This window comes from Hypomesus nipponensis, chromosome 25 (assembly GCF_054491055.1).
Source record: "Hypomesus nipponensis isolate SF chromosome 25, ASM5449105v1, whole genome shotgun sequence".
NCBI classification, from domain to species: domain Eukaryota; kingdom Metazoa; phylum Chordata; class Actinopteri; order Osmeriformes; family Osmeridae; genus Hypomesus; species Hypomesus nipponensis.
Genome location: NC_140385.1, coordinates 9,204,152 through 9,229,185, shown reverse-complemented (window position 1 = coordinate 9,229,185; position 25,034 = coordinate 9,204,152). Strand labels below are relative to the sequence as shown.

At 46.3% G+C, this 25,034-nt stretch overlaps 1 protein-coding gene across 2 annotated transcripts in view; it reads right to left on the bottom strand.

The window, feature by feature from the left end:
• The window catches only part of kcnip4a (potassium voltage-gated channel interacting protein 4a), a 114,026-nt gene that overhangs the window by 8,900 nt on the left and 80,092 nt on the right, over positions 1 to 25,034 (bottom strand). For both annotated transcript variants that reach the window (XM_084691237.1, XM_084691236.1), the window contains 3 exons: positions 9,997 to 10,121; positions 4,350 to 4,419; positions 2,685 to 2,755 (listed from right to left, as the gene is read on the bottom strand). In XM_084691237.1, the coding sequence (XP_084547363.1) occupies positions 2,685 to 2,755; positions 4,350 to 4,419; positions 9,997 to 10,121 (266 nt within the window). The remainder of the gene's footprint in view (positions 1 to 2,684; positions 2,756 to 4,349; positions 4,420 to 9,996; positions 10,122 to 25,034) is intronic.

Genomic DNA, 25,034 nt, shown 5'->3' with positions numbered 1-25,034 from the left:
TAAACTGGAGCCATTGTTTCCAAATTAGAGTCGTCATATAACCATTACCATACAGGACACCATTTCTGACGGCCGTCAGAATGTGTGACCCACAAACAAAAGGATTTAAGCATGTGTGTTCCCACCCAAACGGCTTCCCATGTGTATTTAAACTTCGAAAGATGCTTTGGGGTAGTTATTTCACACTAATCTGGAGCATTTTTTTCGGGATTTAGAGTCATCATAGAGCCTGTACCACATGGTCACCATTTCTGACGGCCGTCAGAATGTGTGACCCATAACAACAAAATATTTTTTAAGAATGTTTGTTCCCACCGTAACTGCTTCCCAAAGGTATTAAAACTTCGAAAGATGGTTTGGGGTAATTATTTCATCGATTCACACTAATCGGGAGCCATTTTTCTGATTTAGAGTTGTCATAGATCCATTACCATAGAGGACACCATTTCTGACGGCCGTCAGAATGTGTGACCCACAAACAAAAGGATTTAAGCATGTGTGTTCCCACCCAAACGGCTTCCCATGTGTATTTAAACTTCGAAAGATGCTTTGGGGTAGTTATTTCACACTAATCTGGAGCAATTTTTTCGGGATTTAGAGTAATCATAGAGCCTGTACCACATGGTCACCATTTCTGACGGCCGTCAGAATGTGTGACCCACAAACAAAAGGATTTAAGCATGTGTGTTCCTACCCTAACTGCTTCCCAAATGTATTAAAACTTCGAAAGATGGTTGGGGTAGTTATTTGATCATTTCACACTAATCTGGAGCATTTTTTTCGGGATTTAGAGTAATCATAGAGCCTGTACCACATGGTCACCATTTCTGACGGCCGTCAGAATGTGTGACCCACAACAACAAAAACGATTTTTTAAGAACGTGTGTTCCGACCGTAGCTGCTTCCAAAAGGTATTAAAACTTCTAAAGATGGTTTGGGGTAGTTATGTCATCGATACACACTAATCTGGAGCCATTTTTTTCCGATTTAGAAATCAGCATAGAGCCATTACCACAGAGGTCTCCATTTCTGACGGCCGTCAGAATGTGTGACCCACTCGGGGCCGGATCCAGGGGGTGGCTGGGGTGGGCTGCGCCACCCCAGATTTCTGCCACAACCCCCCAGATTTCTGTCGCCCCCCCCCCCCCCAAGCTCCTTCTGACTTCAGTCAAAAATGTTACATGTTGAAGCTATGAAAAAGTCTGTTAGTGCTTTCAGTAATATGCTTCTTTTTTTTTACCAGTGATTGTCTGGTTTATAATGGGCAACGTATGTTAGAGCTCCGCATCCACGTTTACCGATAAAAGTTAAATCAACCTCGAATCTCTTGCCACTCACTTGTTCTCGAAGTTATTGTTTATCGGTCTTTTGTGGAGGGCTTTTGACGAATAGTAAAGTGTAGCATTGGTGTTTAATGTTAGACCCTGGAATTTCATACTTCTATTTCAGTTGTTATCTTTGAGATACACGGATTAAAGACGTTAACAGTGGTCGCTTCTTTTAGCTTCGTTAGCCATCGATTCTTGCGTGCGTGTTCTTACCTGAAAAGAAAAACCTTTTATCATACATCGATTTCTGATCCCAAACCATCTACTACTGACCCAGCGACAAGGGATATTAAACTCATACTCCAGAGCAGGCAGAGCGTGCTGGTCGGAGTGGAATCACTTCCCTGTCTTTCGGTACCAACGTTACCGCTGCTGGGTGAAGGCGAGCATGGTTTGAATCCAATGCGGCCTGTTCTGCAAACGTACCCCATGCGCATTTTCATCCAAGGTCCTAGGCATCGCTCTCAAACTTGGTTAGAATACTCAGTCAAGCTACATGCATGTTTCTGCTTCCCCTGTCGACAATTTGGAGCCAGAAATGATAGACATCACCTTCGTAGACAAAGTTTTTACCAATTGGAAAACAGCAGCGGTTTATTTTACATAGAGCTCAAAAAACTATTTTGCGCTCAAATTAATGCCCAAAAATTTTGCTTGCGCGCTGCGCGCGCTGGCACTGAAGGATCCTGTCCAGAATCAGATTGAACCGAGGATATGTCATGGGTTTGGGTTAAGCCCCGAATGTGTATAACGTCTGGCTCTGTGCCTGATTAACACTCAGATCGTTAAGTAGACTCAAAAATGAGAAAATAATGGTTATATAAAGAATTATATGACCTCCTTCCGTAATCATAATGCCCCCCCAGAAATGTTCACTGCCCCCCCCAGTCAAAGCAGGCTGCATCCGGCCCTGGTACAGAAGACTGTTACTGGACTTTAACAACATTGTTGGTTTCATTAGCTTCTGATGGAAGGTCCTCTAGAATCGATATAACAAAAAACAAGAATCGGGGTTATAGGATGTTTTCTGGGCAAGAGCTATGTTCCAAGAACATAGTGTAACGTAGCTCCCTTGTTCAGTCCTTGTTCCATTGCAGATGGAGTGATGCCCTCCATCACACATCAAGCCTGCTTCTGAAACAGAGGCCGCCCTGACCTGAAGCCCTGTCACACTACCTGATCATGTGCATGCTGGGCTGGCGCTGGAGGTAACGGCTACATTATGTAGCGCAACTGTTTCAGTCATCCGAGGACAGTTCCTTGGAACCGAAACTCTTTACAGAAAGCAGAAATGCAAATGTGCGTCGCGAGGAAATTGCATGTCCAAGACGATCTATCCTGACAAGTGTCACTTACCTCGAAACTCACGGATCCATTGTGGTCCGTGTCGAACGCGTTGAAGAGGAAATGTGCGTACGTCGAGGCATCTGGGGAGGGTAAATAAAATGAATGAGGAATCCAAACAGACACAGTCATTTCCTGTCTGTGTCACGACCTCCATTTACACAGACAACACAACCGACACATGCTTCTGAAGTCTGCTCTTGAATCAGAATGGATCAGAGACGCAGTTCGACGTGATGAAGTCCCTGGAAGCACGTTTCACGTTTGGAAGCTGAGAGTTAACGGAGAATCAAAGAGAAGGGGGTTGTTTACATTTGACCTTTGTTTTCAAACACAAGGGGAGTGGTGTTTGTGTAGCCTGGCTGCCAGCCCAACTTCTCCTGCCCACAAAAAAAATTGTTCGGGAAGTTGGGTCTGGAGGGTCTCGTATTGGGGACAACTACAGAAAACCCAGAATCGGGACGGACCAATGAAATTGCCAGGGAGGGCTTTATACGATGATGGACAGATGATCAACAGTAACGTAATCAACAACGTCACGAAAGAGCCCTTGGGTTGAATTTGTTTTCAACAAACAACATAATACATTGCTCTGATTGGTTGTAGGTCTATCCAATTGAGCGTAGAGGCATTTGTTTGGTTGAAAACACGCTCCGTACTCAAAGCCCAATGGAGAGTTTTCAGACTCATATTCTGACTAGAATTATGAGTATGACAACGTCAGGCTAGTGTTTGTGTGTAATGTAAAATGATTGGTGGAGGAAGAAATACATTTAAATTAGCGTTTTATCACTGAATGATCTGCCGGGTGAAACAATCCACCGTATACAGTAAGCGAAACCCTGGAAAGACAGCGAACATTAAACCCAATTATCTCTGGAATGCCGCCTTCAGCTGGAGTGTCACTACAACCAAGTCAACACAGAGGAGAGACATTCAATATCATAAAAAAGTGGTAACAATTATATTTATTTATAATGAGCTTGGTTGATAACTCACTACAGTATGTTTGTGAAAATGAGCAGTATGGCGACAATAGTTCCATGAACGTGTTTAGTCATTGACGTTTCTTCACGGGTCTTATACTCTGTATCTACCATCTCAACTCTCACATTACAGTACCTTGACATTTACAGAGGGGTCAGGAGTGTGTTGTCTCAGACTAGTCCAAACAAAGCAGACATTTGCTAAAGCTGAACGAAGAAAGATGTTCTCCAGACCACTAGAGGGCTAGGAAAATCTGTGAGAAATAATTAATCTTCTAAAGCGGGAGCGGGGGTATCTTAAGGTGACACCACTTATGAAGCCCCCGGCAGCCTCTGTAGAGTACAATATGTGTATTCAGACCAGAGAAGCAGAGGTCTGTTGCACCCAGGAGTCAAATGAACTCGGAGTGACCTGAACATGTGCCATAGCAGGTTCAGATGCATGTTTTTGAATCTCCATCCTCTTTTCCAATGGAATTATTTCATAAAAGAATCAATTCAGCAACCATAAAAGCCTTAACGTGAGCACCGTCAAGGCTATAAGGTCTCTGCTCCACCCTGTCGTACAGTATCCATTACGGGTAGAGCTGTGAGGAACGAAAGATCATAAGGTAGTGTAAACTGACTTCTCATCCAGTGCACTAGTCTTCACACAGACGCACGCACAGCCAAGAGATCAATATTCACGTACCTCCCTGTGGAAAGAACTGCGAATAGATGTCCTTAAAGGTGTCTTCATTGACCACACCGCTGGGACATTCCTGTAGAAGGAGACAGATATTTAGAGACGTCTGCGTCATTAAAGAGGTCTCTAAGTAGGTTTAATTTCCTGGTGCTTCTAACTGGAGGCCAGTGAGGGAGTCAAGTCATATCACACTACCAACGGAGGAGAAATCCTGGTGTTACCCGTGACAAAGATTCATGTTCATTTTCACACAGTTTACTCATCTACAAACATAAGACTTCTATTTAATTTATTTAGACTGTATTTACAGACTGAAATATTCCTTGTTCAGTTTTGCCTTGTTACAAAGGAACAATGACACTGCAATCATACAAAGGAACAATGAAATGCAGGCTGTGCCAATATTCTGCTTGCAAAAAATATTGCCTACTCTCCGGCAACAAAACAAAATGCACACTGAATTATTTTGAAAGAAGCACAGCACAGCAAAGAGATCTTGCTTGAACTGCACAGGCTGTGGTATTTTGACACCCAGGACAGACATCCTTGCTGAAGACTTAATTCAATATCTGCCTGCTGCCAGCCGGCATTCACCCTGGCCGTCTATTCAATTCGGGGAGTGCATTTTTCACTACAGGCTAAGATGGTTCACCCACGCCAATATTCTCTGAACCGAGAGGAACTTCAATATGACGAGTTGACCTTGGGCCAAGGCTAGGTAATTTCAGAGACATGAGAAGTGTGCTGTTGAAAGCATTTCGTTGATATTGACAGTTTCGGAAAGTACAAATGAGTGTCTTTTAGAAAATCAATATAATGTACACCTAAAGGAATCTAACCATAAGGTTGCCTGTTTGTCTAAGACCAAGGATAAGCAAGTTAAAAGAATGACACTGCATCAAGTGTTTCCAAAACTGAATCTACAGGATGTGACATCAGGACCTGCTGAGGCAGGTTCTCTCAGCTAGTCCCTGACCATGCACTAAAGCAGTGATTACATCATGATAGTGGGACTCCTCATTCAACCACCCACGACTTGACTTAAGATGTTTTAGCAGAAGGCTGGAACAACATTCTGACAGGCTCTTAAGAACCTTGAAGAGCATAGTTGAGCAACACAAAAGAAAAAAGTATACTTTTTTTTTTTTACACTCCAAGACACAGTAAAGAAAAGGACAAACCACCTAAACATCGTACCAGAGTTTCTTTTTAAGTGACTGATAACCCCTCAGTAATCCACACAGTACATAATGAAACCAGGGACAACAATTCTATGCATGCTGAAACCCATCAGAGATATGTTTGGGAAAATGATATGGCCATCACCAGTGAGCAGGATTTTAGCAGATACGAACATAACTAGCATGACTTATTGTGTGCATAGCGGTCACATGGTCCCGTACAAAGCCCGACTCGGGAGAGAGAAAATGCATCACCCATTATCTATCAAAGGGAACAGGAAAAGAGAGGGCTTTTAACATGAGTCTTTTTCAAGAGAAAAATATGTGTCTTTAGTATAGGGTTGGGTATTTATGCAAGACCTGTGTGCTACAAAAATAGTATAGGTGGGTTATATTGTTATGTTGTATCAACGCTAATCAATCAAACAACATCTATTCAAAGTCTACTTTTGATAATACGTATTCTACATCCATTCATTATCTTTTCTGTTATTGTCTACAAATCTTATCTTTTGGCATATATAAACGTGCAGACGAAACACAGAAGAAAGGATTATTTGTATTATTGTATCCTAACAATACAACTATATACACTGTGCACAACACCAATGTTCTCATACAGCTGTGCGTCTGTTTGTGAGTAAGTGCCAAACATATAAACACAGCTGAAAGTTAGTCCCTATGCCCATACCCATTTAAAAAGCAAGGCAGCCTTTTCTATCTCAGTTGGAAATCATATTTCCATCACAAACCTCATGGCAAATGGATTTGTGTTTAGATTTCTGAAGGATCCTTCAATACTACAACAACCTTATTAGGCCCTGGCGTTCTCAATTAAATGTGTGTGTGTTTGTGTGTCCAGTTGTCAGTGACCCTCACTCATGAAGCGTTTGTCAGAGACGTTTTGTTTCTGAGCGCTCTCCAGGCAGTTGTTGATCCAAGGTGTTTCTGGAGGTTCATGATGGACAGTGTCACGTGACCCTGGAGTAGAACCACACTAGCCTGTCACGTGACCCTGGAGTAGAACCACACTAGCCTGTCACATGACCCTGGAGTAGAACCACACTAGCCTGTCACGTGACCCTGGAGTAGAACCACACTAGCCTGTCACGTGACCCTGGAGTAGAACCACAGCAGTCTATCCAGCATGTCACATTCACAGTGTACCCAGGGACACGATGCTGCTTTTCATTACCGAGGCTGACACTTTGTCCTTTCATCATCCTTCTTGTGGTTCAGACTTTGATGAGGCCGTGAGGCAGGGTTTCTGTCTGGTGCTGGGTCAAGAGGGCTCTGTGTTGGTCTTTGAGGTTTTCTTTGTGGACGGCGGTGAAATACCACTAAATCTATTCCTCTGTAACCAGGCAGTGAGGGAGAGGGAGGAGGAGGAAGGATAGTGTGATGAGTGCTGGGTGACCTTGGCCCTCATGCAAAGACTGTGTTTACCAATTATATGTATTTAAATAATGGTGTTGATGCATCATTACTATGCAAATAATCATGGACATTACCCTCCTATTGTGGATTATTTGTAGTTTGAGAATTGTGGCCAAAACAACAACTACAATCATGTGCAAAAAAATGCATACATGGGTTTAGTTGGATCAGTTGACTAAGAACTCCCCATTGAGTTGAAAGAAAACTTCAAACAAGGTACTTTGGGTTTGGTTTGACACAGACTGCATTACTTTAAAAGGCTCTGTTGTGGCGCACAGCTACTGTTAATTAAAAGTATGTTTTGTGTTCTTGTCAACATCCCCCCCTAACCTCACAAAGCAGCCTCACATAATTATGCTTTTAGGAGGAGATGCCAGGACGTTAAAGCGCTTCCGTCTCTCACCTCCATTGTATCTGAGCCACAGAATGTGTGTGTGGGGGGTGGGGGGGGCAGTGGAGGGGATCCTCACCATGTAAAGCTCAAGGGACTGTTGGGAGATTACAGCTGTCAACACTAATTGGACACTCTAATTGGAAGAGTAATGAAGACTGGAAGGATTCCATACCAAGAACTTGTCTCCTAACATCCTGATAACCGACTCCCACACATCTGAGAATGACGTGCGCTACAGGTTAACACTAGAAGCGCCGTGCTGGTTTCACCCTGTTATGGTGAGGCGAGGAAGTCAAAAGACTGCAGTCTTCAACAGGGATGCTGTGACTGGCACACCATGATCACTCGATGGCTCTTGCATGGAGCCAGAGGCAAAGGTGGTAAAATGTGTCATTCATTTCTGTGTTCATAGTTGGTGATTATTTAAGAAGAAAGTTTGTTGTCTAGCCTGATAGTGATTATTTATTTATTGAAACCATGTTTCCAAAGGCATGCAAGAAGTATTAACCAGACCTTGACTCGATGGAGAAAAAATCTCAACAAGAGGTAGTTGTCAAGTATCAAGCATAAACAACATTGCTTTCCAAGTGGACCACAAGTTGCCCTTAAAGCTGTCAAATGTCCCTTTCGGTGGAATCAACAGGTTAAGTGAACCTGTAGAATGCCCAAGCTGATTCACACAATTGACTGTGTGAATCAATCCCATCCCCCACAAAAAATATCTATCCTTCTCTTTTCCAATCACCCTTGTATCCGAGGAGGACAGCCAGTTTGCACTGAGAAATGAGAAATAAACTAGTTCCTAAGCACGTTCCATCCGTTCAGAGATTCAATACATTGTAGGGATTTTTTTGTTTGTTTCGTTATCACTGTGAATAACAACTAATCAGAGTTTGGGACAGGAAAGCAAACTCGAGAGGTAACTAAGAGATCGACCACGATAGGTGAAATTGGGTTGTATTCACCATGTTCAGTCCTCAAATAGTGTGTAATCATGTGCAAATAATTTTGAGTGGAAGTCGTATCTCTTTTTATTGATCGTAATGCCAGTGTCATTGAAAGGAGCATGAGGTGACTTTGGATTCATTTGATAAGCTTGTGAAATCCCCTCAGCCATGAAAACAGAAACGTCATTTAAATTTGTGAAATGCAAAAATCAGCCCAGCGTGAAATTCCCTGTTATGAAGGTAACAATTGCGTTCTGGCGGGGATTTAATGCTGGATTTAATGCCGGCATCTTTGTGCTGGTAATATGAAGTTGACAACCCAATAGCAGTCAATCTGAAGGAACCTGCCAATGGCAGAGACCGAGCAGAACCAATCAGGTACCAGGATATGCAGACGCCATGTCCTCGTCATCTTGAGCGAGGACAGAGTCAGCTGGTCAGACACATGCTGGCTGACCTGTGTTGGACTCGACACAGCTACGGGTCCAGGTCACCTCTGCAGAAATGAAGCCCTTGTCTGATGAACACAAACATGCAGAGATGGAGCGGCACTGGGGGCGCCACTGATCCCAGACAGAGCCCCCCCCCCCCCACACACACACACACACACCTGACTGCTCCGGGTCATAAAAGAACGACTTGTTAAGTCGATGTTGAAACTGCCGTGGCCCAGACAGCTCACCTTGGGGCGGCTTGATTCGCTGCCAAGCTCATGCCCCGTCAAGGACGTGTGGGCAGATTGCTCATAATGGGGAGGGTGCCAGACTATATGGGTCTGGCAGGTCTTTAAAGGCTGGCCTTTATTCTGGCCCTGTCATCTGGTGAGGGTGAGGCATAGATCAGGTGTTTGACCCAGGAGGCTGGGTAGAAAAGGTCTATGGACAAATGCTCTTTAAAGGCTGTAAATTAAAGTGTGATATTTCAACTTGGAAAGGTGCCGACTTCAGCTTCTGCTGTAGCGGAGTCTAGAAATGACAGTATTACCCTCTCTTGAGACAACCAAATTTTACTGGGAGAAACGCATAAATCAGCAACATGCCAATTAAAAGCTTCCTTGATCATCAGAGCACTCCAAGCCTCCAACACCAGCCTCCTGGGGCTTAGGGCCAATGGGCAGGCCTCTACTGGCTCTTTTGGTACAGGCTAAAGAGAGGGAGGGGTGTCCATGGGGGAGGGGGGGGGGCCACGCCACCCCCCCGCCCCGCGCCTCACTTTTCCAAGATAATTTGGGTTGAGTAATTTCTGGATCACCTCATTACAGTAGCACCAGAGGTGAGGAGAGAGTGTTTTCCTGTCATATGGGCTGTGCAGGAGATCTCCGACTGACCTGGATTGCTCATCAGTTCCCATCTAGGACACGCTTACAACTCTGACCTGATTGTGGCTCGCCCAAACTAGAATAGACTTAAAAGAGCTACCTCACAGTTTTAAATAGTAAGCCAGAAAATTCAACACAACTGTCAGAGGTAAAACTGTTGGAGTGGACGCTTTACTGCTGGATTATTATTTTAATGAACATGAATCAATCATTAACGAGACCAACTGCAATTTAAACATTTGGAGTACTGTGGTAGAGTATTTCTACTGAAATGAGGCAAAGTAAAACATTCTATTGAATACCTTTTCTTCTTTTTCTTATCTTCCTTCTGATGTTGTTGATGTGTGAGCATGCATGTCATGTCAGGGTCACCTACGTTCTTGAAGCCTCGGTAGAGGATTTGCAGCTCCTTGCGGGAGAACCGAGTCTGGGCCTCCATCTGCTCCAGTCCCTCGGGGCGATGGCGGACGGCCGACAGCTCCAGCTCATCCTCGACGCTGTCTGGGGGGGGGGGGTAAAAGAAACAGGTGTCTAAGAGGGTGGCAACACTGAGTGGATTCAGTCTGACATCATATTGTTGTCACTTGGCCCTTACAGAGTAGCTGGCATTAGTTGACATCTCTCAGGACCCTAAGTGAGTCATTTAGTCATGTCGACTTTGTAACTATTGAACTCATTCCAACTCGAAGGAGGAGGGGTTCCGCTTCCGCAGCAAACCGATCGACCAGGAGTCCTGAGCTTTTGAAACCGGCACCTCCACAGTAACTCCTCATTAGAAAATGCTACAACCCTCAACTGAAAAGATGACAGTGTGGAAACTGGTTCGTCGGAGGGAGGGGCAGAGGGGAGGAGAGGTAATTAGCATGTTTCAGAGGCCCCGGCAGGAGGTCTGCAGGAGATGGGGGGGGGCACTGAACCCTGAGAAACTCTTTAATGGGCCCTTAACAATGGCTGCCGCCGTTTCGGCCCTGTCACTACTGGCAGTGTCTACTGAGCTGAACGCGCGCGCACACACACACTTGCTCGTAACACCTGAATTATGACAGTGTCTCGACGTGCCTCATTAGTCTGGCGAGGAGTCTTCATGTGGCCCCCAGCCAAAGGGCCATATCTCTCATCCTCAGATTAACCTGCTGATAAGAAGCTGGGGCTGTGTGTGTGTGTGTGTGAGACAAAGAGACAGAGGGCGGGGAGAGAGGGAGAATGTGATTGAGTGTGCGAGAGGGAGAGGGGAGAAAGAAAGTGAGAGAGGGAGAGACAGAAAGAGAGACAGAAAGAGACGGGAGAGAGAATGTGTGTGGGGCATTTTGCCAGTTTGAACTTTAAAGGGTGATTCAGATGTGATCTCAGGCTCTCAGGCAAGGCCACACAAAGAACAGTGTTAGAGCCCCTGTCCTGAGATTTCCATCACACCACCGTGAACACCGGCCCTCAGCACAACACAAGTCAACTGACCCAACAGTACTGCCATACATCCCGGGAACCAGGGTTGTGGAAATGGCCTATGGGTCAGGATGGATGCAGGAAGATGGTAAACAGAACACTACAGTTCCTGAGTTCAGCACACTCACCAGACAGACAACTCACCTTAACCACTCACCACAGACAGTATTGAAAACATCCACTAATGCTGTGATATCATCCCAGACTCACTTCATGAAGAGTTGCATAAAGTTTAGAGCTTTCACGAAAGTAAACAGCTTGTTCGAAAGAGCTTAAACAGATTAGGCTTTTTAAAAACACAAGCGCGTCTTGCCAACAGCGGGAGCTTGTATCAGTACAGGTAGCAGGTTATTTAATTAAAATGCAGTTTTCTTTAAATACATTTCATTCATATTTCAGGTATTGACCATGGGATCCTCTTAAAGCCACTCACACAGGGCCCACAAAGAGGAGAGATAGAGAGAGAGAAAGATAATAAAACAGTCTTATTGAGAAATAAGAGAAAAAAAAAGGAAATTCCAAGATGAGCAGCTGGGCTTTTCTCCAAGAAAGGCTGTGGGAAAGAGAGAGAGACACTTGCTTTGGTGACTGTCCGTTGGCTTTTTGGCGGCGGAGCAGGGAAAGAGCTTCATGAGCCGCGCCCTGACCCCGCGCTGCTGGCCGTTCTGAGGGAGCGCGGGACCTAGGAAATACAGCAGGAGGGTCACAGCGTTACCCTGGCAACGAGCGGTTGGCTGCGCTGCATGCTGGGAGACACGGTGTAGACGTTCAGGGAGGGAGGTCGAGGAGGGAGGGAGGTCGAGGAGGGAGGGAGGGAGGCAGAGAGCACCAGGTAAGTTGAGGAGAGCTTCATCAGAACACCACAACACAGGAGCGTGTGACATAAGATGGTGGGCCAGGACTACTCGTCATCACGATATCCACACGTAAATGAAATCAAACAATGTTGATAAACAACAATAATGATGAAATGAATGGTCAAAATCCGGCATTATTTCATTGAAAGCATCCTATGGGACTAGCAAATGGCACATTCTGGTATGTCTGCAACCAAATTATTTCCCTCTCCAACGCACATTAACACATAGTAAAAACAAATATAAAAGTCTGCAATGAGGGAAACTGCAGTAAAGCACACAGGTTAGCCTGGTCCCAGCTGCAGCTTACACTAGCAGTGTAATTACTGTGCCCCATGACTAATTCATGCAGGGTCGTCCGGTAACTGGGACATCATGTAAAAGCGGGGCTGATATGATATGGAGCCAGGACTCTATGAGGGTGGACTCAAACACCACATCACGTCTCCACTCATTTCCCGTACAGCTGAGTGGATCGCTTTACAACAAAAAAACCCTCAGCTCTTCTTTGAGACAGAGTACTATTGTGGGAACATGAAGCCCCAAACCATCCAGTCCCCTTAGACACCCTCTTCCCTGTGAGGCCAAACACAGTGTGGTCAGCCCAGCCTTCAGGGAAGCTCCGCTGGCGCTTTAGTTATAAACCCCTTCATTGTCCTCCATATCTGCAATGTGTGGCACAGCACCTGAACATGCAGACACACGCTAAAAGCACATCAAATAGCAAAACGACATTGTTTCGTTAAACAAGACTGGTAGTGTGTGTGAAGGAGGCGCTGGACGTTTACACCCTTGCGGCGCTTTAATAGCCCTGCTCCAGCTAACGTACAAGTTTTGTAATAAACAAAAAGGTTCTGATCTCGTCTTCTACGACCGGTTGAGAATGGATCCATCTCCTGTGAAGGCCTTGACGGTGTTCATGCACTCAGCGCTTCCAGACAGGCGTGGGAGGATGACAAGCTCTCCGTTGGGAGCCGTTCGTCACTCCCTCCTAACACAGGTGATTACTGTACAAGGCAGCTTTGATGTCGGCCGTCGAGCATAATGGCGGGGGAAGAGAGTGCTGTGCGGTAGTTTGTCATCAGTCAGACGAGACGGCCCGAGTTAAGAGAGCCTCTTCACTGTGCCTTATTGTAGATTCCAAACATACATGAATTCAAAGGTTGTAATAGGTGTGTTCGACTGCAGTCGAATGCCATTGGCTGCAGTGAATGCCATTGGCCGCCGGCGCTGCATGAAGTCGAACACACCTATTGGATTTGTGCTGGGTGACATCACTGCTCAAACTAATCTGCTCTCATTGGTCGTCCTCACAGTCATGCTCAGAACATGTCCTCCAAAGAAACAGACGGCATTCTCTCCTCATCTATTCTCATTTCCCACCTGACACACACCTCTCTGCTGACTGGATGGGAGAGGACGGCACGTCAACAGGAGGAGAAAGACAAAGTCATAAAAGGCACAGGTGTGGGCCTTCAGAAAGCAAACTCTTCATTCAGGGGCTCGATAACTCAACTCTGATATCTGGTCGAGGACCTTGGGTGTTTAATAGTCAAGGAGAGCGCTACCTGTTCATTTAACCTAACCAACTCCCCCTCACAGGCCACAGTAAGGAAAATAGGGAATCTTGGTGGCTATGCTAACCTGTTAACAGTACAACCATAGCTGCTAGCTGGCTAGTCCAGCTCAGACTCATTTATCACCGCAACAGCAATATCTCCACCAGTTCACCTTCTCTGGCCATCCTCACTCGTACAAGCCATGAGCTAGATACAGTTTACACTAGGACCATGTCAAACATGACTGGGACGTTTCCCAGCGCAGAGTGAGGGGGTCAGCACTACGCTGAAAGCAGGGAGGGAGCTGAGGACGGAGGACTGTCGTCTTCCGCAGGACAGCGTTGGCGCTGAGTGACGCCGCCCTTAATCAAGCGGGAAAAGAGCACACAGCCAGAGTGTCTGGGCTAATGCTTGCCCTTTGTTGCCTTATTGAGTAAATGGATGTGATATTTCATAATGCGGAAGACAGCTTGTCCATGAGCTATCGGGCACATCTGCCCCTGCTTAACAAAACTCAAATAGATCACTGTGCTCGCAGTGTGTGTGTGTGTGTGTGTGTGTGTGTTGACAGTGTCAGGCTAGCACTGTTCCTGAGCTGAGGAGGCAATGATCCATCATGTCGTGCTACAAATGTCCAGTGATGTTGTTCTGATGGAAGCTTTGGGGTGACACAATGAGGTAGGGGACACACCACATGTCAATAACATGCAGTTGAAAAATGTGAACGTGCAACACACACACACAAAAACTTGTCATACCATACTTTTGCCTTCACTGAAGAAAAGAAAAAGAAAAGGAAAAGGCACCTTCAAAGACTGTTTCTGCAACATTGATTATATTAGGATGGATGTCGGTGGGATTTCTCTAGCGAGCTCTTCAGAACTCTCAGGCTCTCATTCTGGTGCTGTTTGTCGGCTCTCCTCTCATCAACAAAGTGGTCTGCCAGCCTTGAGTACTTCAGCCCCCGGTAAAACAAGGAGAGGAGGTCTGAGAGCCCTCAGTGCTCTGAGGCAAGCCAATAAAGGGCCCGGCCAAACATAATCACCCAGGGACGCACGATAACTACCCTTGAACAGCCATGAAACGTGTGTCCTCCTGGTGAAAGAATCGACAAAGCCACAAAATGCATACAGGAACTCTAAGAAATGAATGCTGGGGGATATTCCCCACAGGCTGAGAGGGCTAATCAATCACAAACACAGACTGCTTTGTTCCTGGTCTAACTCATTTCTCTGGGTTTGGTAGAGCTACCTAAGAGTCAGGTCTTTGTTCTCTGCAATCAATAGCAGATATTGACTGGAGAGAAAAAAAACACTGTTTAATTATTGGATTAATCCATATTAGGTATCAAGTAAGACGACGACAAACACGAGTCGCTGCTCTGAATCAATGTATTATCAAATGTGGCGAGTCTTTGTGCTGGAGAAAATGATCATGTAATGAACTAGGTTTCTGGTGTCGCTGCTGTGCTGGCAAACTGTCTTGTTCCATTGATGTGTAGAGGCCAGGGCCAGGTAAGCCCTGGTCCTCTGGGATAGCATGGACTCCTGCATATGCTGACTTGACCCTTTTTTTCCCCATGATAGTTTTTTCTTTACATAGCAGGTTCATCTGCTACAAAAATGTTTACATCAACAGTTCCACCTATGGTCATCAATCAAAAAGTTCATTTCACAGCAGATAATTAAATAATTCACTGACATCAACTCCTGATTTCCTAATACTGAACAAGTATAACTGAAGTGATTTGAAACAAGAACGTTGAGTGTGATTCAGAGCTAGCGCTCCTGCTTCATCGTCTCCCTGCCGTAACTGAGCCCCAGACCCCAGACACACTGAGAGCTGATCTGGAAGGCAGCGTTCTCTTGCGTATAGAAAATACACAAGCATGCATTTACAGAATGTCTTTTCAAAAGAATCCCATATCTCGTCAGCCCTAAAAAATAGCTTGTACGTCTTCTCTTTCAGGAGAGACAGAATCCTTCCCTTGATGCTCTTAACCTCCAGCTAAAGCGATGTTATCACTCCACGAACACTCCTTGTAAAGACTCCCAGGAGTCATGGGTGCACACCAGAGACCCAGGCGCACCTATTGTGCTCATAATAAAAAGACCTTGGTCTTGCCAGTGTCTAGAAAGCTACAAAGAGGAATATCTTAGGACAGCGAGTGCACCTGCTTGGTTTATAGAGTTTATTACCCAACGATGACAATGCCTGTGAATTAGTCCGCCGTGGGCCCAGTTCAGTCGGTCAGGGCTGTTTGCGTCACCACACATTTACTGGGGCCCTGAGAGGGTCATTCCTGGCTCCCTCAACATGTAAGAGGCCCTGGAAAGAAGCCACACAATAAAATCAAAATGTCACTGCCCGTAAAACTCATTGCCAGACTTGCTCCCCCACTAGTTGCAGCACATCTCAGCCCCTACATGGCCGCAGCGGACATGGCCCGAGGACACGACCATCACAACACGTACCAAACAGTAGGACATTAGCTCAGTCTACATTTGTCCTTTCTATAATAGCCCGGTAAAGCAGAAGTAATTCATGTTTGTTCGACTGGAAGGTTTTTGAATATGACCAAATACAAAAGGTAATTGTGTTCGATGACGAGCTGTGAGGTGAATGCTGGTTTCTTCTGTCAGACCCGGGGTGGAAGGCAGTGACGTGTATTCTCATAATCACATGAATGATCTGGAAGCATCGAAATCCCAGACAAAGTTGCAATTCTGCGTTGAGCATCCCGGCGCCACGCAAGCTCAGCGCAGGCGGCCGATGGCTACAGTACACGCCGCTGGAACAGTCGATGCCGAGCCCTTTTCCGATTTTGATTGCGAAACCCCTTTGACTGACTGAAGGTCAGCTCATTATGAAAAGTCACTGCATTGATCCCTCTTGTTGGGTTGGATATGTGGCATGTTTGTATTAACTTTGCATGAGATCGATAGAATAAATACTGCAGGTCTCTCAGTCAGGGAGGGAAGCAGGTTCTACCCACCCACTGTGCAAACCCACCCATTCCCTTAACTGTCCCATCTCAGTGGTGAGAGAACAGATATACACATCATTTACAATTTTCGCACGCACGCACACACACACAGGGACATTATTTGACATGTTGTCTGTTAGCCCTGATCCCTGTGTTATTTCAGAGCAGCATGAGAATGTACTGCAGCAGAAGAGAATGAAGTCATATTACACAGCCGGGAACGCAGACGGGAGTGCAAATCCAGGCAGGCTGATGTCTGGATAACAGTGGATCCGATTGATTTTGGCACGTCTCCGTGGTCAGAACTGGCTGGCGTGAGATTTGATTGACCCCCTCCTCTCCCAACGTTCGCCCCGGCGCACCTGCCGTCCCCACGTACGCCGACCGAGGGGAACGGAGAGTTCCGGAGATGGACGGCCCCGGGCAGCTGTTGTGGTGGGCTCAGGCACGTCGGTAACGAGCCGCTCGACAGCACGTCTGCTGTGTGGGTGGAGGACACACTTGTCCATCGTTTCAGGGCTTTGAACTGAAGTCAGCGAAGGTTCCCTGATACCCACCATGACGGGGACGAGGACGGCTGAGAGGGGTTCCGCTGGCGGGGCTACAGCACAGGAAGAGTGCCTAACTGTTGCATCCATTACATTCATCCATTCCAATAGAAAACAGCATGGGTCTGAGTTCCATGAATCTCATTTGAACCTCACACACAGCAGCAGAAACCACTAAGTGGTGAGTCTGCTCTTGCACTGCAGGAGTGCGGCTGAGCTCAACTTATAAGTGATCTGGCCCACTGTACACCAGACCACAGTACTCTTGTGTAAAAATGTCATTAAAACTGACAGATTAACAGTGTCTGACACACACAACTAGCCTATAACACAGGCCACAATAACAACCTAGGTTGAATCTTTGTTAACAAGATACAAATCTTGAAAGCAGCAAACACACACAGGACAGCAAACATTTAACTGTTTAACTGAGTCCGTTCCCTCAGAATGCTCTAATAGAGCACGTTTATTGTGAAAAGGGGCCTCTCAAAACCGGTGAGACGCTCCATGAAGCAGGTAGGTGTCAAAGCAGAAAAAAAAGGGTCCCAGGTCCGTGTTCTAACCGCCCCTCTGGCCAGGGTTAGCAAGCCCATGAGCGGACATGGATTCCTATTGGGGCCGTAGGAGCTGCGAACATCTGCAAATGATCCAGCACAAATGCTAACTGACACCAACACACAACTGGCTGTCAACTCCAGACATTTTCACAGATTACTTTTCTGCGTTGGCGCGCTCAATCAATACGAGATTTCAACCAGACTTTCAACAACATAATGGAACAGGGGAGATTTACCTCACGCCTTGAAGGAGATGGAGAAGGTGGAAACAAATACGATCTGCCATTTCTTCCCATTTGTTGCATCCAAAACAAATAGGTCTAAGATTGGTGTCTGGGAGAGCAATATGTCAATGTTGTTATCTAATAAGCCCTGGTTCCAGATGGTCTGGAATCAACTGGGAAGGTCATTCTATATATCGACATGAAGCTGGTCTGGTGAAGGCAGAGCAGTAGTTTGGGAGTGGATGTTGGCTACCAGCCAAACGACTGCATTTCAGACGGCAGCCCTACCATCTGGGATGAGGTCTTGGTGACAGGCTGGTCAGAACTCATCCTGTCCATGACAGATGGTAAAGCACAACGATCAAGGGCTGTTTCTGTAAGCATTCAGATTGTGTTCTGGAAGACTGAAAATGCATTACAGCCTTGACAAAAGAAACAGGCTGAAGATGTTGTGGGCTGAATATATGTGCCACATGTTAAAAACACCATTTGAAGGGTTCCATGTTAATTAACATCTACTTTACGCAACTTGTTTCTCAAGTCAAAACAAAGTTGCTGTCAAAGTATTCCTTATACTTTTGAAGTGCTTTGACATAATATGCTTTTATTTGCTCCCAGAGACTGAGAGACTTCACAAAGTGCTGTTCTCTGCAATTATGGGCTGTGAGTGACTGTACTTGAAAGCAAGGGACTTGGGGCCAACCTGCCAAGATTCTTTATGTCGGACGTGGCTATTTCCCAGCCCACCATGATGGCAGACCAGAGGGCCAAAATGACAGTGGAGAAAGTGTTGTAATTTATGATTACAACTTGTCATTGTCTTAGGTAATAAATAAGGGTTGGCTGGTGAAAGCTCTGACAAGAAAGGAAAACTGGATTTCAGCCAGAATCGAGAGTCTGTTCACAAAGGGTACACAAAGAGAGGCACGGTGTAGTCAACCTTCAAACTCCAGCAACGTCCTGGGTGAAACAGTGAGGCGTACGGCCACGAGGAAATAAACACAGGCTTGCAACTCCCCGTGGAATCGAAGGTGCCTGTCCGATACAGTCAAGCCCACAGGGACACAGTTGGCTGCGAGAGTAGCCTTCCAGGCACGCTAAGGCGCTCTACATCCTCACAGCACTCATGGACTCTCGGGTGCTTCAGGGTGACAACATGATTTATGTCCCGCAAACACTTCAAAAACACTGGCAGAATGTTAGTTGGAAAGCAGTAAAGGAATTCATTAACCCACTAAGCCATTCTATTTTCTGATAAAAGCAAACCATCGCTCTCTGATATAGAGGCTGGATGGATCTGTCACTGCTGGTGAGTAACCACCAGTCTTCTGGAAACATGTACACGTACACGGTGTTCTCAAAGACAATTTTTACATAGCTGACATTCAGTAGGCCCATACCAACAGCACTCTCCTCAACCTGCTTTTTGTCTAACTAGCACATTTGAATAACTAGAACCTGAAGAAAGATTTGGAACAATGACTTTCATTTGTAAGTTAGCTGTCATCGATCTTTCAGTTGCAAAACTTAAGTCTTATTCAAGAGGATCCATTCTAGAACAACAACAAAAATGTTTTTCAGAAATATCAGTGATAAAGCTCTGCATTATGCATGAGAACACCTACGCCCACAGCATAATGACAGGGCACACTAGAGCTGGGACTTTGGGGCAGGAGTTTTCATTTAGCAGGATAATTAATGTTAGAAGAGTGCTGATTGGGCACAGAGTCCTTATTGTTTTGATTGAATGTTAAATAGCAGATGAGCTGGATTAAGCCTTGAGCTTCAAAGCTCTCCAAACAGAGATGGAATAGGCTCAGGGGGAACACAAATATTAAAACGGCAATTCCTATTACCTTCTGGAAGGTTGCAGTTCTTTGCATAAGAAAAGAAATTGCCTTCTGAATAATAAAACACGTTTTTTCAGTTAATGAGACCTTTAACAACGAGCGGCACAAAAGCGCTCCCCTTTCCTGCTCGCATCCCCATGTGACAATCATGTCATGTTGGAAGCATTACTGCTGTGTTTCCTCAAAACTGTGGAAGCAGAGGTTATTCAACTACACAAAAACAAAGAAAGCTAAATGGCAAGAAAAAAATAAAAACAATAGAAACTAGCCCTCAGGTTCCAGAAGCCTCCATCTAATTCAGCTCGCCATCTCCCGTCACTCCCTGGTAAACATTTAACGGCACTGATTGGTGGGATTCCAGTGTTCCTCCTTTTCCCCCTAGATCTCAACATGCCCAATACTGCCTAACGAGGATAGACCTATAATCCTCCCCCTCCCCAAGCCCTTCACCTCACTGATTGGACCTAAGTGGATTGAGGGGAGGGCTCCCTGAGGACCGACAAAGGTCACGTCAATCACGTCAGCGCTCGTCCACGGGCATCTCTTAAACGATTGGGTTAAAAGCAGCTAATCGGAGCCGTCGATGGCCGTCTTCAGGGTTGGATAAGGGTCTTGTTATGGGGAGGTGAGGAGCGGCAGCTCCCTTTGATTTGATTCTTTCTTCACTCAACCACCACAGTCACTCTGGTAGAGCTCGATTGAAAGACAACGTTCACTGTCATACCACAGTTGATCGAACAAGCCACACTTAGTCTGCCAGAATGGAAACGGCCTTAAACTAACAGTTGAAACATGACGAGATTGGCAAAGAGGTATTTTCCTAATCGATGATTGAAACACTCAAAGCCTAGCATGTAATCAAAAGTTACGATTTAAAGCCATCACTCTCTTACAGCAATGTCGTTTAATAACAGGAACTAGCCAGATCCCAGCACTGCAAGCACACTGAAATCAGCTCCATCTCACATCTACCCAGCTGTACAGGGTCTTGCCTCCTACGGGGCTCATCACACAGAAAGGACGACAAAGTCCAGTTCAAGCGGCTCTGACGAGAGCACCGCTCCTGTACTCTCCAAGAGAACACCCCCTCCAACAACACAGCAGGACGGTGGGACAAGCATTTGTGGCATACAAATAAGCTCCCCGTTGGAAGCTTTCCGACAGGGACGTTTGAAAAGGTGGACCCCCATGCCTGGGGGCGTGGTTTGGGTGAAGGGTCGACCTGGCTGAGACCCAACCTCGGTGAGAACACCGGAGAGATGCCCGGCTGAGTGGCTGTCCGTCACTCAGCTTGCAGGTCTAATGTTCCTCTGGGCCCGGGAGACGATGCTGGCTCACGCCACGTGGTCCTCCAGAGGCCCAGTTAAAACACTGAGACTTGGCTGATGGAAATATAACCAATTGAATTTAGCAACTAGACAGACACAGGCTTTTCCGTGTGAGGTATGAACAAAACTGCCATCCTAGTATGTAGTTTAGCTGTGTTGTAGCGAGTGTGGCTCTTATGCGAACTAAACCCAGAACCTCCAGACTGCCTATGCAAGTGAGTGGGGGTTCCTTGGGATTTACAGGCAGGTCTCAATGTCCTCAAGCAGTAATAGCCAACTCCAGGATTAAATTGACACGAGAGTTCCTTTCTCAAACACCGCTAGAGAAATATTTATCTTCTCCTGACACACTGATTAGTCTGTTCCCTTTGAGGCCCCGCTCAGCACTATGATCTAATGGCTCTGCGAGATGGGTGAGCACACGTGTGTGTGTGTGTGTGTGTGTGTGTGTGCATGTGCGTGTGTGGCATGAACAGAGAATGGATGTGGATTTTGTGTATCTGCATCTGTTTGTGGGACTGAGTGGCTCTGTGTGTGTGTGTGTTTGTGAGGAAATGAATCCCTGTGTATAATCCACCTTTCTGGTATTCATGGTGTGTGTTACTGGTGCATGATGTAATCCTGGTGTTGTGATTCTAGGGCATGAGTGCATGCTGTTGCCAGAAACTGGAAAACCGATTGTGTATTACCAGCCTGACCCCAACAGTAGCAAATTACCCTTGGTAACCACAGCCTAGTGTGTAGAAATTCCAGATTCCAATAGCAGTGGGTGAATGGAACTGTGTTTACCCTAGTCTGAGCTGATGCAGATGGACAGCCTTGGGAAGTGGAGGTAGGCTGGCATGGGGAGCTGTGAGACTGGCAGCTACATTGTTCTGAGACTGAACAGGAGCAGAGCGCTCTACCAGAAGAAGCAGGGTCTGCAGTGGACATGACAACCAACACTATACTGCATGTCAATTCAATATTTAAAACACACACAGGCCCACGACCCAATCTCCTCAGAACACGTCTGGTCTCGTCCGTGTTATTGACCAGGTGGCAGACAGACGTGTCCAAACCAGGGGCATAGCCACGGGTAGGCATAGGCCTACCCAATTTGTTCTAAGGCCTACCCCAAAACGAAAATATCTCAAAAAAATTATGCACCGGGTGCACATCGAAGTAAATAAGTAAAAAAAAAAAAAAAAAAAAAGATGCCTATCCATATTTTTCTAGGCCTACCCAAAAATATTTTTCAAGCTACGCCCCTAGTCCAGACACTGTTCCAGGGTGTTTCGGTCTAGCTGATCAGGGATGAGACACTGTTACAGGGAGTTTCTATCTTTGTTTTTTACATAAATCCATATTGCCGCATTGTCAGATACTTTGCTTTTCATATGCACATTTAAAGACAACATTAAATTAAAGCAAAACAATAAATACAAAGGAATTAATAGGCACCATTATAAAACAGTCCTCCAGGTAATGTGGTCAAATCAGCTCATACATATTGACAGTTAAACTCTAGGAGTAAACATTGCTTAGGTCAGATTACCATTTCCCAACTTTGCAGAAGGCTTTCACTCATTATGTTCCTATTGTTCCTTCGTGGCATCACTAAATTACAGCTCTACAACAGGGTTTGCCAGCCCTTGACTAATGGTCCACATGAGGACAGCAAGCAAGTTTATTAAACAGTCTGATTGATGGCATTTATCTAAGCCATAAGTGCTTACTGTGGTCTCTACCTTTCTTAATTGGACAACTGTGGTTGATAGTTGATTTGTTCCAGACACAGTGGGAGCCAGGCTTGTGGAGTCCTTACTTAGTAACGTGTGACTGGGAATGAGCTCTCTGCTGCAGAAAATCAGTGTGTGTGTTTCACATTGTGTGATAGCAACCTACAGTGTCTATTTAAAATGTGGCAAGCTTTCAGAGGACACAAGCATAATTGTGGCTCTGTGCCTGTGTGTGCACGCACAAACACAAAAACCAAGAAGCATCGCTTAAACACCGTCTAATACATACAAACACACAAATACAACCACACACACATTAAAGGAAATACAAAACTCTAAAAGATCAAAGGTTTGGGGGGGGAAAACCTTGAGGAGACTCAGATCAGAGACTCTCAGATTCCTCTGCACTTGAAAACATTTAAACCTTCAAAAACCAAGGAACTATTTACCCAGACCCTGCCGTATTCTCTTTTCACTCCCTCTCTTTCTCTCTCTGTGTCTCTCTCTCTCTCTCTCTGTGTCTCTCCCTCTCTCTCTGTGTCTCTCCCTCTCTCTCTGTGTGTCTCCCTCTCTCTCTGTGTGTGTCTCTCTCTCTCTGTGTGTCTCTCTCTCTCTGTGTGTCTCTCTCTCTCTGTGTGTCTCTCTCTCTCTGTGTGTCTCTCTCTCTCTGTGTGTCTCTCTCTGTGTGTCTCTCTCTCTCTGTGTCTCTCTCTCTCTCTGTGTCTCTCTCTCTCTCTGTGTGTGTCTCTCTCTCTCTCTGTGTGTCTCTCTCTCTCTCTGTGTGTCTCTCTCTCTCTCTGTGTGTCTCTCTCTCTCTCTGTGTGTCTCTCTCTCTCTGTGTGTCTCTCTCTCTCTCTGTGTGTCTCTCTCTCTCTCTCTGTGTGTCTCTCTCTCTGTCTCTCTCTTTCTGTCTCTCTCTCTGTGTCTCTCTCTCTGTGTCTCTCTCTGTCTCCCACTCTCACCTTCACTCTATCCTTTAAAATTGGAAAATCAGTTTGACATTTTTATAGAACTCAAATCTACAAATCCTCTCTAAAAGTTTCTGGCATACTGGAAGCTTCTTTTCTTTCAACTTGCTAATTTATCTGCCAGTGTTTTGAGGACAGCAGTCCAAAGCACAAGGCAGGAAGAGATTCACGTTAAAGCCATTCACAAAGAGTTCCACAACTGAGTAAATAGACATTGACAAGAGACTTTTTGACAACGCATGGAGTTAGTAACATTTCTTTCAATGAACACCCTTCACACGTTTCACTTCCCATATCCGTCTCTCACTCTTCTCTGGTCCTTTCTGTCTGTCTCCTGTTCAACCTCCAACTCAATAGTTTTCCTTTCTTTCCATCTCTTTGTCTCTCTCTCTCTTTCCCCCACGTATTCCTCTCTCCCCCTTGTCTCTCTCTCCCCCTCCCATCCCCTTGTCTCTTTCTCGCACCATCTCTCTCTTACCCTCTGAGAAGTTGATGACTCCCAGCAGGTGCAGCAGTTTGAGGGAGGCACACACCAGCACCACGATGGCCACCGTCTGCAGCCCCTCCGTATCCCACACGGCGTTCAGCATGCCGCCGCCGCCCTCCCGCTCCCCGCCGCCATGCCCCGACCCGGACCCGCCGCCGTAGCCAGACCCCGCCTCCCCGCCGGCGCCCCCCTCCTCCCCGCCCGCGCTCCAGTTCCCCAGCGCCCACTCCACCTCCACGCTCGGCAACGCGCACCCTGGGCACCCGCGCGCCTCCCGCTCACTCCCCAAATCCAGGCTGGGCAGGGTGGCTGTGGTGGGACAGTCTGACAGGGGGAGAGAGGTTTTCCTCAAGTCATCAGAGTCTCTAAGACACGGACGGCAGGCTGGGAGAGGATCAAGTCCCCAGGAGATTGAGACGTGTCTGCTGGCGCGCCCTCCGGAGTGTGGTCCTGAGATCTCGCCCTCTCGTCAACACTTTCTACGGGCTTCTGTTCTCTCTCTGTGAGGCGAGAATAGTGAGTGAGGGAACTAAAGAGGAGGAGACTGCTCTCTACTCGTCTCCCTTTGTTAGTTTGTGGAGCTCCCTCCCTCCATCGCTCAGAGTCACAGGAGGGAGGGGAGAGAGAGAGAGAGAGAGAGAGAGAGAGAGAGAGAGAGAGAGAGAGAGAGAGAGAGAGAGCTTGGGAGAGAGAGAGAGAGCTTGGGAGAGAGAGAGAGAGCTTGGGAGAGAGAGAGAGCTTGGGAGAGAGAGAGAGCTTGGGAGAGAGAGAGCTTGGGAGAGAGAGAGAGAGCTTGGGAGAGAGAGAGAGAGCTTGGGAGAGAGAGAGAGAGCTTGGGAGAGAGCGAGAGAGCAAGAGAGCGAGAGAGCAAGAGAGCGAGAGAGCA